This window comes from Dromaius novaehollandiae, chromosome 1 (genome assembly GCF_036370855.1).
Source record: "Dromaius novaehollandiae isolate bDroNov1 chromosome 1, bDroNov1.hap1, whole genome shotgun sequence".
NCBI lineage: Eukaryota > Metazoa > Chordata > Aves > Casuariiformes > Dromaiidae > Dromaius > Dromaius novaehollandiae.
Genome location: NC_088098.1, coordinates 93,472,448 through 93,488,256, shown reverse-complemented (window position 1 = coordinate 93,488,256; position 15,809 = coordinate 93,472,448). Strand labels below are relative to the sequence as shown.

The following is a 15,809-nucleotide window of genomic DNA, read 5'->3' as shown; positions in this document are numbered from 1 at the left end:
ATTATTTCCTTGATTGTGGGTGAGAAGAGAAGCAGTGGCATTTGGCAGACTCCCTGGATACATCTGCATCACTTCTAAAGTCTTGGTGATCTTTGTCTTCCCACCTCCCTGTTAAGCCAGCCACCTGTTAACAGCCTGTCCAGCCGTAGCTACAGGCTTTACAGTCCAACACAATTCCTAGTCTCAGTCTAACAGCCTCTTGGAAGGTGCTCTTCCAGCTGCAGCCTAGCATATCAACTAAACGTCCTGCATAAGATAAATATGTACATTGGATCTGAGAAGTATGTTAAGTGCAGTATAGCAAAGAGGTTGGATAATACAGGTTAAAGTGTAACTTACGTCAGGTACCTGCTCTAAGTTCACTTACCAGAAGATGCACCTATTTTTCTCTCACTGTCACCAGCTCTTTCTCACTTATAACTTAAGTCTTCAGCGCTAGGCTTTTTCCAGATTTCACTTTCAAATGGAAAGTTAAGGAGCTGTATTTTCCACTGCAGAATCAGATCTGCTAATGGAGGAATATGCAATCAATCAATCCATAGAAGATTCTGGAAAATTAGTTGCCCTAAGACGAAGACGACGCACTTTACACCGGAGTCTGGCAGAATCACTTCCCAAACGCTCTTCCCAGCACTCCTCTGGTGACATGGGACTAGAGTCGCAGGGCAGCATAGTAGGTAGGAATTTTTATATCAGATGTTGTCCAAAAAGTGTGTTCAAGAAAGTTTTATTTTTTAAATTAAAATGGTACAAGAGAAACACTTGTGTATGTATTATTCTCACTGTCTTCATCTAATTGGTGTGATAGCAAATGCTTTAGCATGTTCAGGCTTGCATAAAATAGATTTGGAGCAGGCATTGTCACTTTATGATAAGTATCTCATGCAATCAAACCTCATCCAACCCCCTTTTTCCCCCCCCTCAAAAAAAAAAAAAAGCTCTTAATGCTGCACTAGAGCTGCCTAGAATTGAAAAGGAGATGGCATCAGAAATAAACCTAATTTTTGAGAAGTTGCTGAAAAATGTATTGTTTTATTTCTTCAAATAACTAGATGCCTGAGTCATGAGATGCTTAAGCTTCATCACCTCTTGGCCCTAGCATCTCATACTCTGTTTCTTTTTCATATTAAATAATCCATTTTCTGTTTGCTCTGTAATTTCTGGGTCATTGAAGCAATTCTTGCAGTTCCAGTGCCACCAAGCACAACAGATTGACTTGGATTCATGCATGGTGCACTCCTACAGAGATGAGGAACATATGTGCACTAACGTGTGCCAGAGAATGCTGAATTTCATGACACAGGTCGAATTGTGAACACTGAAGTAGGAGCAAATGCCCATTTTGAAAGAAGGGAGACAACACTGAGTGTAGCATCAGAGAGCATTTGGATCAACAGCATGTGCAATGGATTCTTTTTCCCTGGGATTACTTCTAAAATGCTTAGCTTTGCCACTGCTGCTCCACCTTTGCAGGTGAGCGTGTCCTTGGTGCACGCTGCAGCCTTGATGTACTCCTCTTCTCCAGGGCAGGAAATAAAAGTATTGGACTGTTTTAGGAAATCAGGTAACTCAATTTAAAGATAAGCTGGTCCACAGTGGTGGATGACTTCTCCTCTGTTTGGAGAGTACACGTACACTTCCACCTGTCCTCCACTAGTGTCAGGTCCTATTGTCTGACTAGCAAATGCTCTTTACTCCATTGTAATGCTGTCCTCAGGCTGATGCCTAAGCTAAGTTGGTAGTTGCGGGACAACTTAAAGAAGAATTTGACATGGTCATTCATTGATAGCAAGACCAATATGTCCAGAAGAGCAAATGGAAGAGAGCTACACTGCAGGCTGGTATCTCTGCTAGTGTGACTGGCAGCATATGTGCTGAATGAGTGTTTAGTAATGGGATGGACTGTTGCATTCTCAGGATATCTGGGCTTACAGTGAACATGGCCCAGAGCTGTGCTCTCTGTACCATATCACTGAGGGGAAAAATGCCCCTCATGATGGAGGGGTCTGACTGTCCAGCTGACTTGTCTGAGCTGGCTGCAGAAACGATGTTCAGTGCATCAAGTGAATGTTGGGGAGTATCTTGTGCACCAGTGTGATCTGTATATCTGGATATCAGATCACTGTGTGATCTGCAGATATGTATCTGCAGGTATCCTTTAGGAATGTTCTTGAGCATTTTTTAACCTCCTTCTCCTCCGTGCCCTCTAGGAAGAAAAAGAGATGCTCTAAGTAGGACCACCACCATCATTGTAGTAATGAGTATCTTGTGAGTACTTTTTTGCATTAAAATGTGGCTTGACTTGAGCTCACCTTGGTCTTCATCTGTATCTGACTATATACTTCGCTTGCATGTTAACGTTGCATGTAGTACAATAGGATCCTTGCTCATTTGCAATGCAGGAATGGGTGCACTCAGGTATAGGAGAGGAATGGATTGACTTAGGAAGTGACATGCAGAGAATGAAAATAGTGAATTGCCAAACCAGTCTGCCTTGCTGGTTGGCATATGTCTGATCCTACAAAAAACTTTCTAGAATTCACTTAGTTTAAAAAGCTCCAAGAGGAGGCACTGCTGTTGTTTAAGCCGTGTAATAGCAACCTATGACAAAGCTACTTGCTAAGAATTGTTGGCACTGTCCCATGTGTCCCCAGAAATGGCACTGTCCTGTGTCCCTTTGTGCTCAGAAGGGATTCTCTTTTCTTCCTAGTTCTCTGTAGCCCAGATCTTCTTTCTGCAGCATTGTAAGAGGAATGATTTAAGCCTGGTCTGACTTAGTTTTGTTCTCTCGTCTCTGTGTAGTTTGCTGCTCTTGGTTTTGCTGAATATAACGCTGTTTCTCAAACTGTCAAAGATAGAACATGCAGCTCAGTCCCTCTATCATGTCCAGCTTCAGGAAGAAAGCACTTTGAAGTAAGTTGAGTTTGGTCTTTGCTTTCTTTCTTCCTCAGCTTATGTCAGAGTCTGATCTAAAGAAATAGATCTGGAACAATGAAACTTGGCAATAAGTTTTCAAAAGCTGCTGAGGCTTGTTGCTCCTCTGGGGTCTGTGCTGATAGCCGGTGACATATCTGACTGCATCCTGCAGCACTGAACTTCTTTGACAAGTTGTTTCTTGGGGAGAGTTAACCTCAGCTTGCAATTATCACCCTGCTGTGACTCATATTCTGTGAATATCACAGTGCTGATCACAGAGCCAAACTGTTCACTTCATGCTGGTTCACACAGAATAATCTCAAATGTAATCTTAAGCACTCATTTAGCTTCTCTTACCCTTCAGTTTTGTGAGTCTCTTACTAAATTCCTCCCTCCCCCTCAAACTTCCATGTTAGGTGCCTCTTGTATTTGGACTTAAAGATGCTCAGATTGCTACCTCTCATGGATGTGGTATTGGCAAACAAGCTTAAAAAAACATAACCTGGTCATGAATATGGAGGTTGTGCAGTGACTGTCCCAGGGTGATCTCCAGAACTCGTTAAAGTAACTTCCTTCAGAAGAAAGATCTTGTCCTTTTAAGTGTGCCTGCGATTTTGTTCTCTCACAATGCATGCACTTTCCTTGGTGGCCATTGCCTACATAGGTCTGAGGCTGTATCTCTAAGGCAACTTGGTTTGAAGTTCAATTGCAGACCCCTTCTCTGTGGCTTTTGGGAAAGGATGTTTTTTTGAAATGGTGGAGAAATTGCTTGTAGATAGGCATGGAGGTCCACTTGTTCTGTGCTTCTGGTGTAATCTCAATTTCTTTCAGCATATCTCCAGAAATGGTATCAAAAGAAGAGATCCCTCAATATGATAAGGAACAAGTTAAGCATGTGAAGGGAGTGCTGAGAGACTCAATTGAAATGCTTGAGCAGGTAGGTCACCCACTTTTTCCTGGTGATACTCTTGTTTCTAACTCTTCTCCCTTGTCTGATCATAGCTTTTGCGTGGTGTTTTGTGATGCTAATTAAATGTTTTGTGGCTACTTTCACCTCAGTTTGGTCCTAGGCTTGAATTTGGTACAGAGGCAATGTTCATCTTTCTGATGGATTTTCCCCCCCGCGCCCCACTAAGATTTAATGTTTCACGTTGGTTCTCTTAAAGCTGTCAAGTAAAATTTATTGATGAAATGCATTGATGCAGTTCTGAATCATGACAAAGCGAAGATTGAAGTAATTCAAAAATGATCCTCCTCTTTTCTAAGAAGAGTCAAAGCATAACACTAAGTATTTACTTGTCTCATGAGATTTCTTCATACAGGTTTATCCTGTCCTTTACTCTCCATGATCTTCCTAGATGTACATACAGACTGTATGTTTGGGGGGAAGGGGGAAGGGTGCCATAGCTATGGAATTATCCCTCCTTCTCCCCAGTGATTTATGCTGTGGTTTCCAGGCTCTTTCATACTGTGAACAGTATATAAAACTGATGTTGTGGGATGCTGTTGTTTATCTCTGATCCTGACGTTCAGGACTGTTAAACTCCTAGGTTGAATTTGCAGTTCAGCAAGTGAAGGACAGGAAATTCAGACTTTGATTTTATTTATAACCTATAGATGCACTGATTTTTAAGTTCTTGTATTAAATCTTAAAATGTGACAGAGGAAACTATCAGATTAGGGAAGCTGCGGGGGAGTTCACATGTACCTCTCCATCAGCAATTAGCTCTGTTCTCCCACGCACTAAAGGAGGATAGAAAAAGAAGCCATTTTTGATATTTCATGTTCAGAGGTGTCTTTTCACACAAAATTGCTATTAATCTATTAATAACCACTCTGATCACAACTTGAAAAAGCTTTGAGTGTTGGAAATTTCACTGTAGAAATGAATTTCCTGATTTCCTTGACCTTTGTTTCTTTCTCTCCTTACCACCCAAACAGTTCCTAATTTGAAGTGTTAAAATGCCTGTTGAAAGCATGCTGAGTGAAACATGTAAAAGAATGGAGTGAGAATTCAACCACCTTTTTCATCTCATCACACTTTTCTCTCTCTTCTTTTTTTTTTTTTTTTGTCTAGAAGTCATGGTGCATTTTAGTGTCCTGTTTATCTTGTTTTCTGAGGGTTAGCAGTAATCTAATTACACTTTGTGCCCCAAAATGCACTGGGAGGACCATGGATTAAAACAGTTCATGCCTGGCTGCCATGTTCCATAAAGTACTTGCCATGAGCATTAACTATGACTAAAATAAGCCACTCCACTCTTTTGGGACTATTGTCTAGCAGGGTATTAAGACTTTGCTGTTGGTAATTATAAATTATACAGAGTATAATTGTTAGGATAGCACAATAAGGTCATTTAAGATGGGCAACTGTTCATAGGAAGAGAGAGGATGAAATTGCACTGAAGGAAATCACACAATCTTAAAAAGGAGGGAGCCATTTTGATTCTCTGGATACCTCTTATCCTTGCAGCAGAGTTATGGGAGGAATAATGGTTTTATCTTCACAGCTAAAGAGCTCCCTTTCTATGCTCCAAAGAAGCTTTGATCACTTGAACAAGACCCAGACCAGCAGGACTGAGAATTAATACCTGCATCAGCCTTCAATTCAAGATGTCTGAAGAAAGATGAGTGACTGAGGACTTGGGGGTAGGGGTTGTCACTGTCATTTTGGACTTTTTACTGTTTTGGCTCAAGCTGCACAGAATAAAGGTTTCTGGAGGAAGTAAGGTGGGTTCTGCATTCCTACAGCTCTGTGATCTGCTCCCATGGCTGGCCCTGTGTGCTAGGGTGGTTTTTTTCTTGTGAACAGTACAGAGCTCTGAAGTCCTAGGGTGAATGAGTGAAGGCAGTTGTACTGCATGTTGACTGATCTGCAAATTACAGAGGAGGAGTAAACACCCTCAGCAGAGAGCTGCGTCTGTGTTTAATGGAATCTCAGCTTTTATGTTGACTTGAAAAATGACCATCAATCAAAAATGTTCTGGAGAAAAATAACAGGTGGTGGTTTGAAACCTACAGGATATTTATATGCTTTTCAGACAGGTGGACCCTGTAAAACAAGTCACCATCTTTAAGGATTTTTTTTTTTAAGATTGTTTAAATAAACAGGAAAGTGTCTGGTACCTCTTTGATAAGTATCTCTTTGCTACTGAGAGGATTTGGTGGACTTCCTTCCACCATATGTTCTTTTAGCTCTTACAAAGAAATTTCAGTCCCCACTATTTTCCTTCTGCGAAGGGCCATTCATTTCTCTGGCATGGTGCCCACTGAAGGGGAAACACTTTCTCTCAGTTTCAAGCTTTGAGTAAGTTGACAGAGTGATATTAAATCAAAAAGTCAGGAGTTGACCTGGTCAGGGAAACAGCAACTTTCTGGAGGGGTGAAATTGCTACAGACCGGGTTATATGGAGGTGTTGGCAGGCATCTTTGTCTTTTGATAGTGCAAACAGCTGGACTTCTCTGTTTGCCACTGGAATATATTAGGGAGATGCCCTCATATTAGTGTGTGTGTGTGGGGGGGTGCACTTTTAACCCCAAAATGCTGCTCCCTGGGGCAAAATATTAAATGGAGGTAGGTAAAAGGCAGGCTGTGTGGGGAAGCTGTTTACTCAGCCAGTGTACGTCCAACCTCTGTGCAGTAAAGCTGCTTGCAGGCTTGTCTGTAATATTCACTTATGGTCTGTTTTGAGAGATTTTTATCCTTTACAGCTTGAGTCGTGGTCGTTCTCCATGTACAGCGGGCCCCAGGCTGCCGTGCCGCCGGGACGCACCCGCTGGCGTTCCTCCCGGTGCAGAGGGACGCGTGCTCCGTAACCGTCGTAACGGCCGCGTGGTCCTGCCTGCCCCAGCACTGCCCTCCCACCGCCGCCACCTGTTGCGCTGCCCCTTTAAACAAGGTGTCGCGACGTCACGGGTGGCCCCGCCCCTCCCTGGCGGGTATTGGGCTGTTCCGCTGTCAGGTGGATCGGGCCGGGGGGGGCGGCTCGCCCCCTCGCTCCCCCCGCACACCTCCGCGTTCGGGAGAAGCCCGGCGCGCGGGGGGGAGGGGAGGGGAGGTGGCCAATAGCGGCTGGGCTCCGCCGAGGGGGCGGGGCCGCCGGGGGGGCGCGAGGCTCCTGCGGCGGCGGTCTGAGGCGCAGCCCTCGGCTCTGACCGGCGCCGGCCCGCGGCAGCCCGCGCCGGGGTCAGCGTTGGGCATGGGGCACAGCGAGAGCCGGCTGCCGCGGCGGCGGGGCCGTGGGGCCGGCGTCCCAGGCCGCCAGGGCTCTCGCACCGTCCCGGCGACGGGAGCCTGAGGGAAGGGCGCGAGGAAAGGGGGCGCCGGGGGGCGGCGATGGAGGAGCCGCTGTGCTGCTGCGAGTACGTTGACCGGAAGGGGGAGAGGAACCACCTGGTGGCATGTTTCTGCGACTGCGAGGACCTGGACGAGGGCTGCGAGAGGTAACGGCTCCGCGACCCTTTTCTCAACCGCCTCTGCCGGGGCTGCCCCCGGCCCGGCGGTTGCGGGCGGTGCCGCGGCCGCTTGCGCGCCGCGGAAACCATTGGGCGCGGCGGTTATCAACGCACCAGCGCCCGACGGCTCCGGCGCTGCCCCGTACCGCCACGGGAAAGTCCGTCTACCCTTGGTCTTTCCTTTTTTCCTGGGTTTGCAGTACCTGATGAATCCCAATGAAGCCCGCTTCCTTTAGTAGCCTGAGAGTGCCTGTGCCTGGCTGTTGCTTCAGGTGTAAAATCCTCCCAAAACTAAAGGAGAGGCCAAAAGAGAGCCTGGGTGTGTTTCGACACAGAGCTGACTCTGTCATTGCTTGTGTCGCCAAGAGCCCCGTGCAGGAGCTGTAGCAGCTAGGTAACTTTTTTGTGAAGATGCTATAATACTGTAGCTAGGCTTCTGCACTAAGATGGGGCTTTGTTGAAATCATGGGTGGAATTACAAAAGCTAAAGGTAGAAAAGGCTTCATATTCATGGAGTAAGGACTTCATCCTAGTCTTCAGCAGTTCTTCTTGGGAAACTTTCCAGCTGCATTAGACATAAAAGAAGGAAGAGGGAAATGAGTGAGAGTTCCTGTGAGTCAGCAGGGAAGTGGTTGAATTTCATTCTTTATGACAGATTTTTAAGAGTAGAGTGAGGTATGACAGGAGAAAAAATCCTAGGCACATGGTTGTCTATTAGCAAGAATCTGTGCTTTTCCCTAACAGGTGGTTGACATGCAAATCCCTGCCCCCAGGAACACTAGAAAGAATTGCTGATGCTATTGCAGACCGAGTCCGTGTCCCTTGGTTTACAGGGGCTGTAAAGATCAACATCAGCCTTGTTCCACCTCTTCTTATGTTACCTGTCTTCCTCCATGTTGCGGCCCTGCACTTCCTGTTGGCACTTGTCATCTTGACATCTCTTCCTATGGTGGTGCTGTGGTACTACTACCTCACACACAGGAGGAAGGAGCGGACTCTCTTCTTTTTAAGCCTGGGACTGTTCTCCCTGGGCTACATGTACTGTGTGTTCCTCCAGGAGGTGGTTCCCCGAGGCCATGTGGGGTATTCCCAAGTGGTTGTTCTCACCTGTGGGTTAATTCTTATGCTCGCAGCCCTATCTCGAGCCAAGAAAGACCCTGGCTACCTTTCCAGCCCAACAAGCAATGACAAGTCATCATGCCGGGTCATGGATTTGCCAAGCAAGAAAGTTACAGGGAGCTGTAACGGGCTCCATGGAGTTACTACATCGGGAGCTACCGGTGGCCGTACTGTGAATGGGGAGACCAAAGGCTATTCCAGACTGTCAGCTGAGGAGCCAGAAGGGATAAAAAAGGACTGGTGCACTAAATGTCAGTTGGTCAGACCAGCCCGAGCAGGGCACTGCCGGCTCTGTGGCAGGTGTGTAAGAAGACTGGACCATCACTGTGTCTGGTAGGTTTTGCACTTCTGAGGTTATATATTTTCTGTCTCTCTTTTTTAAGCTTCTTTTTTTCCAGTCCCCATCAAACAGGGCTGCTTTTGTGTCTTGGTGATGCTCTTTTAAAAGGTAAGGTTGCTGTTCATTGCAAGTGGGATGACCTGATACCTGATAAACTTGTAAGGCATATTTCAGAATTGCCTCTGGCTATCTACTGTTTTTTTCAGTTGGGTGGGGTTTTTTTGTTTGTTTTTGGGCTTTTTTTGCTTTTTTGGGGTGCTCGACATGAAAGAAGGAATAGGAGAATGGGAGTGTTTGAGGAGTGTTTATTTTTTACTTGGTCTGAGCAGCAGTATTAATCTTGCAGTTAACTCGCATGGGTGCTCTCCTGGGGAAAGGGAACCCAAAGCTGCCTGTGTGCACATAGCCATGGAACCAAGGAGGAGTGGGATATGGGTATCTCAGCTAAGGACATCACACTTAAGGGGGCAAAAAGCCCACTACCACCATGTTACTGGTCTACTGTCTTGTGCCTTTATAGCTTTGTTTGAATATTAGCCTGCGTCATATAGAGAAGCCTTAGAATCAGGTTTTCTGACAATTTGGGGAGGGGAGGAGGAAAGAGAAGCCATATTTTTTCCTTTTAAGCAAAGTAATCTCTTCTTTCCTTTTGGAGGATTAACAGCTGCGTAGGGGAGCAGAACCACCAAGCATTCATCCTTGCCCTCTCCCTCTTCATGCTCACCTCGTTGTATGGGATTTTGTTGACCCTGGACACAGTCTGTAGGGGCCGAACTCCATTCGTGGCACTGTTCTACTGCCCCGGAGCCTATTCTGATTACAGGTGAGACATCTATCTGGGAGAAAGCTGGGGTGGGAACCTAGGCCTGAACAGGCAGCTTAGCTCCTTAATTTTGTCTCATTCTGTGCTCTAGGCCAGTGCTGTTGCCTGTCTAATCTGATCGAAAAGTGTCCCTTAAAGGTCTGGAAAGGCAGAGGTGCATCACTTCTTTTGCTAAAGTGGCAAGCCTGAGACCCAGAGAGATTGCACTGTATTTATCTGCAGAAAGTTGTTGGAGGAGCTGGGATTTGAAGTCTTTTATTTACTGTGTCCTAGATAGATCCACTCCTTAGATGTTTGCCCTGTCAGTTTATCTGCTCAGAACAGACAGTTACTGTACCTGTCTGGCTGGAAGAGCGGTGAGAAGCATGGGAGACTTGAGCTCAGAGCTTGGCTCTGCCACTGTTATACAGTGTACCTTTTTGCAAGTCACTCCACTTTCCTCTTTACCTCTTTTCCCTGTCCGTGAAGTGTGAACAATGTTTCCTTTGTAAAGCACTGGGTTCTAACCTACAATAAGAGAAAAGAGCTAGTTAGTGTGAGAGGACAGTGCAGGAGGGGCTGTGGAAGTGCTAAGAGCTGTTATTAAGCAAGCCATGAGGCTTTAATTTTGAGAAAAGTCTTTAGGATTATCTGATGAAAGAAGCAAAGTGTGATCACTAGCAGATGTGGACAGGGATTTGAAAGGATAGTGATTACTGGGGAAGTAACTGTAAAGCAGCTGCTCCTAAACTAAATGGCTTCCTTCCCATCTTTTTCCCTGCTGCCAGCTCTGCTCTGTCGTTCACCTGTGTGTGGTACTGTGCCATTGTAACAGCTGGCATGGGATACATCCTCCTTATCCAGCTGTTGAACATCAGCTACAACGTGACTGAGAGGGAAGCTCGTCTGGCTCTGCGTGACAACACTGGACGCAGGCTCCTGGGTGGGTTAGTGATAGACACTGGCCAGTATAACCGGGGCTTCCTATGCAACTGGGGCCATTTCTTGAGCCTGGGGTCACCCCCTCCACAGCACTCTGCTGAAGACATAGTGTGACAGCCTTTTTTCTGGAAATCATATTGATGACTTCCTTTAGCAGGGGAATGGCTCTTTCCACTAGGACTCCCTCCTCCACCTTTCCATCCCAGGTCAGTGTATGGGTGGCCCATCCTGTCACTGGCAATGTCAGAAGCTTTCCTGGGCAGAATGGTTCTTCACATGCTGTCAGTCAGCAATAGGATGCAGAAAGCAGTAAGCCATATGCACAAACCTGGAGAGAAGGAGCTGCCTGCTTGTTTCCACCATGGGAAATTCTGTGCAGCGCAGCTCAGCAGGACAAAGAAGGGCACAAGGTTTTGAGAACTGGGTTTTTGTTATGCATGAACTCTGGCATCAAGAGGAATCTGCTGCTGGACTTCAGAATATCATGCTTCAGAGTGTGGGTTTCTGCAGAAGAACCTGTGGCTTGTACCTACGTGCAATATTGCAGAGATATCAGGAGGATGATGTGAACTTTAATACAGATGACAGACAAACTATTGTGGAAGCACTGTCCAGACAGCCAGTGAGCAGCTCTCTCCTCTCTAGTGCATTTCTCTTTACTATCTTCTGTTCCATCCAGCTGTTTACATGCTAGTGCTTGTATTAAGTGCCTTTGTGAGCAACATTTCTGTAGGGCTTTGCAAGATTCTCTCCCCCATCTTTACCCCTAAAGCTGTTGTTCCATCCCTGTCTCTCTGACTGGGTAGGAAGATGCTGCCATCTTCCATCTCTTAGTTCTTTTCCGCAAGGTGAGTCTGTGCTGGTTTGAAGGCTTGGCTTATCTCCCTCAAAATATTTCTACTCTGATTATGGATTGTGACATGAGACAGTATGGTAAATATGCCAAGTCAAAAGGAGGTGTATTTTGAAGTAATGTGAAACAATGGCTCTGAGGGGAAAATGGACTTCTGTCTGATGTTACTGTTACCTTACAGAAACCACCTTTCTCCTTCAAGGAGAAGAGAGTCTGTGGGAACTACCTTCTGCTACAGGCATTTTTGATAGGTGGCTCCTTGATCAGCTGGGGTTCCATAACATAGTGATCTAATTTCCTTTCACCTAGTCATTGTGAAGTTGCCTTGATCTCACATGGTTTCTCAAGTTGGAAAGCCTAGGAACAGTTCAATATCTGCAGTAGAGTAATGGAGAGGAATTATTGGACTGGCTGCTTTTTGAGGTGACTGTCCTCTTGCCTGGATTCGAGCTTCAGCTGAAATCACAAGGTTTTGGTGGTTTTTTATTTATTTATTTATTTATTTTTCTCTTAACCTTCTTTGTGTACTTTGGCCCAACAGTAATATCATAGGCCTGGCTGGAAAAGCTTAGAACTGTGGCACAAGAGTTGTGGGTTAGGCCTAAGATGCAGAAGCAGTGGGAAGAGCCTTGTCCTAGTTGCTGATCTTCTTTAGATGCATGTGCCTTGTGCACACATCCTACTTACCCCCAACTCCCCTCAGGTGGCGGGCAGCTGGGGCAGGTTGGCTGAGTGATGCAAATTCCCTGTGAGCTGCTGCACGTTTATCCCTGAAGAGTGGATGGATGGTGCATGGTGCCATGGGGCTGTCCCTTGAGATCCCTGGAGATCTGCCGTAGTTGGTACGTATGCTCCTTATTATATGTTCCAGTTTAAGGTAAAAACCTTGTCCCACTTTGCAGTGGTTGGTTTTCTCAGGTGGCACCTGTGCTTTCTATAACCCAGCAGATAGTTGAGGAGCAGCTGCACTTGGAATGCAGCTATGCAGAAACAGCTATTGATTTATTCAGTGCCCTTTCTTTCCTCTTCCCTCTTTTTGCCCAGTTAGCAGTTCTGTGGGGGGAAGAAAAGGGGACAACTTGCTTCTTGTCTCCAAACGAACACAATCAGGAGACTTTTGACTGCTTCCCTGGCCCTGGTGTGAAGTAAAAGGCACTCAGCTGGAGTGTGCTCACCATTCCTCTTGCAGCAAAGCATGACTTTCTGACTGTTTGGAGCTGGAGCCTGACCCTAGTAAAGTAACTTCACACAAAGACCATGCCTCCACATGTATTGTCTGCAAATATTTCCATTGCACATATGTACCTTGTGGTACCTGCTGAGATGAACTGAGAACTTGGCAACCCTGGAGGCAGGGATGCTGTGGGTTGGCAGGTTTGTGATCTTCCCAGGCCTCTGTCCTGCTGGCACTTGGGAGGGTGAAGATAGTGACCTTCTGGGCTAAACAAACCCCTGCAGTGGCAGTAGCCAACCCTTCTGTCCCTGTCAGTTACATGCACAAAAATTAGTCGTTTGCCTATGAGCTGAGCAAGCTTTGGAAGTGTTTCACTTGTTGGAGATGCCTATGAAGCCTGTATGTCAGTAAAGCCTCATCCCTTGCCTTCTAGTGCGCTCTGGCATGGGAGATTTCATTTGAACTGCTCACAGCAAGACTCTCACAGTGGCATTCTCATAGGCAGCATGGACTTTGAGTGCAAATTAGGAACCAAGGAACTTGGACTAATCTAACCGTCTTATACCTTGGTCAAGCCCTCTCTAATATAACAGGAGTAAAGTGCTCCGGTACACTTCATTTTTATACTCTGTCTAGGGGGAACTGGAGCCAGTCAGGTCATAAAAATGGTTGCAAGGCTGGGTTTTTGTAGGAGGAGAATCCAGTGCTGATTCTGCAGTAAATGGGGAGTTCACATGCCTATAACCTGCATAGCAGTGTAGACTTTTTCTTTAAGGCCACTACTTTTGTTTAGCATCCTGGCTTCTTCCTGAGAGGATTTACCTTGTGAATGCCATGGGAGATGGAAAGCACAATGTAATGGGATATGTTGCTATTTAAAAGGGCAGAAGAGTTCCAAGCTTCAGAGTCACACTTCAGAGCTCTCCTTTTAATAGTCCTGAGAATTAGCCCTTCAGTGCCTCTGAAGGGTAGCACTTCTGTTTTTCATTTATATCAAGGGTGGGCTATTCTTGTGATTTCTTGTGCTCCAAAGGGCAATTTCTTCTCTGAACATTTTCTCACTGGTCTTGATATTGGCCCCACAGGTAGAAAAATGTTAAAATCTAGTGCAGTGTGGCTAGGGCAAACAGGGTCAGTTCTCAGGCCCTTTCTCTGGTGGTGCTGCATTAGTAGCTGCCTAGATTCATGCTGCCTGGTAGGTTGGAGCAATGGGGGAGGCAAAGTGCACAAGGAGCAGGCTGCTTTTGACAGATGACCTGCAGATTAGGTGTGTGGCCTTGAAGCAAGGACTAGTGTCTTACACTAGTAACACCATGCACATATATGACAATGAAAAAAATGGTATAATTCTGGCCCTTCAAAAGTTCTCCCTGTATGAGAAAAGAGGACCCAGAGCTAGTCAGAAGCAGGGGAGGACTTCAGTAATAGCTAGCCTTGGTGTTTCTCCACACAGCCTTGGAAATTAGTTCACCTTGTTTTAACTGTGACCTTTTAAAAGGAATTTGCTGTTTACTACAAATATGGACTTGTGTAGAGCAAGGCAACTCCTAAAGGACCAGGGTTCTGATGTCGCTGTTACTGTAGGGTTAACTGCTCTGTGTATAAATACCAGCATCCTCTTGTTTGGTGACAATACTAAGAACTGTGCACCATTAGATGCACCCTGTGAATGGTAGCTTGGCACTCTGTCTTAACTGTGTCGTCTTAAATGCATTTCTGTAGGCAAGTCATAGTCCTCATGTAAACTGTTTCTCCACTCGTTCTCAAATAACAGAAGTCACTGATGAGTCTGAGTTGGTGCTGACTCCTAATTACATTTCAGCATTCATGCTATGATGGTGCTTTTTTCTTCAAAGTAGATTGCTTTCAAGTGTCTTAAACCATTTGCTGTAAAATTTCTTCTAGAGATAAAAATGGGTACTGCCTCAGTGCCTAGTGTCTTAACCATATGCTTGATGACTTTCTTCTATATGAATGTTCATTGCCTCGTTAAGGCAGGAAGTGCGTGTTATTATGGATGTGTTTTCCTATATTGCTTTTGGTGAAGAACTCTTTAATTTTTTCTAAAACTTTCTTCTACTACCAGGATGTTTGTACAGTGAAAATCTTGCCTGGGGACAAAAAGGTTCTTTCTGAAATGTGGGAATTCAGCCTCTCAAGATCGAGTCTTTATGAAAATCTTTTTAACGATAAGAATGACAGGCTCTGGAAGAACTGTTTACCTTGGAGGGGTATAGGGTGCTTTGGGGGGGGGAGGGGGAGTGTTCCACACTAAGCTTTAGGAAGAAAATTGGTATGAAATATATTTGTGAGCTTTGAAAGGACTGCTGGGTGGGTGTGTCCATTTTGCATCATATCCAGTGTTTCCAGATGAATACAATTATCAAAATAAATTATTAGAAATAATCTGTGGAGTGGCCTGTTGATTTATGCCAGCACACTCAGCCAGGTCAAGTGACCAAAAGCTGCCATCATCTCATGGTTATTTAGCTGTGAAGTGGACTTGGGAATAAGGGAGCAACAGACTAAGGGGAAGGTAGAAAACAAGAGTTCTTGCTGTTCTGCAAAGCTGACATTTGGGTTTGTGTTGGGATAAAACTGAGACCTGTTCACAGTTCTCACTGCCCTAGAAAGTGGGGTTATTCTGTGCTAGTAGAGATTTGAACCTGGGTCTTGCATCCCAAGAGCAATTTGCTATCAGATTTTGCATGTCCATGTCTGATCAGGCTCATAGACTGTTTGGCCACTGTTGAATCTTGTTCTCCCTCATACACCTGCCCATGCAATACATCCAGAATCCCAAAAAGGAACAACCTCTCTCCCCTCTTTAAACTCTATTCTAAGTTACGTTTGGGAATGACATGGATAATCTCTGTGCAGATAGTGGGAAGACACACACCCCTTGCTGTTGGTATCTCGGACATCTGTTGAAAGGCAAGATGACTTTTAATGAGGAGGATGGCAGGTACCTCTGACTGACTGTTCCAGAGGTCTGCTTTGATTCACTTAGGTGGCACTTCTTTTGCCTGTTCAGCTATTTCACTTTGAAGATTGCTTTGTTTGCACTTGTTGACAAGGACCTTGCATGAGTAGTAAGCCATATTTGTAGTTGGGTGAGTGGTGTGTGCAGAATGGTGCCAGACTTCTGACGCTCCAGCTGCCACCAGCTTCGTTAACCCTGGTGCTGGTGAGGGGGACATTTGAGACT

At 45.6% G+C, this 15,809-nt stretch overlaps 2 protein-coding genes across 8 annotated transcripts in view; both read left to right on the top strand.

Annotated features, from left to right (window-relative positions):
* Positions 1-6,041, top strand: part of GRAMD1C (GRAM domain containing 1C) — a 57,890-nt gene extending 51,849 nt beyond the window's left edge. For 5 of the 6 annotated variants that reach the window (XM_026093964.2, XM_026093962.2, XM_064520351.1 and 2 more), the window contains 5 exons: positions 498-677; positions 2,211-2,268; positions 2,803-2,913; positions 3,748-3,853; positions 5,427-6,041. In XM_026093964.2, the coding sequence (XP_025949749.1) occupies positions 498-677; positions 2,211-2,268; positions 2,803-2,913; positions 3,748-3,853; positions 5,427-5,504 (533 nt within the window). In that variant the 3' untranslated portion in view covers positions 5,505-6,041. The remainder of the gene's footprint in view (positions 1-497; positions 678-2,210; positions 2,269-2,802; positions 2,914-3,747; positions 3,854-5,426) is intronic. The other variant, XM_026093963.2, reaches the window with a different exon arrangement.
* A 937-nt stretch (positions 6,042-6,978) lies between these two features.
* ZDHHC23 (zinc finger DHHC-type palmitoyltransferase 23) overlaps positions 6,979-15,809 on the top strand; it is a 45,188-nt gene continuing 36,357 nt past the window's right edge. The window contains exons 1-3 of one of the 2 annotated variants that reach the window (XM_064520344.1): positions 6,979-7,359; positions 8,116-8,823; positions 9,486-9,653. In XM_064520344.1, the coding sequence (XP_064376414.1) occupies positions 7,253-7,359; positions 8,116-8,823; positions 9,486-9,653 (983 nt within the window). In that variant the 5' untranslated portion in view covers positions 6,979-7,252. The remainder of the gene's footprint in view (positions 7,360-8,115; positions 8,824-9,485; positions 9,654-15,809) is intronic. The other variant, XM_064520341.1, reaches the window with a different exon arrangement.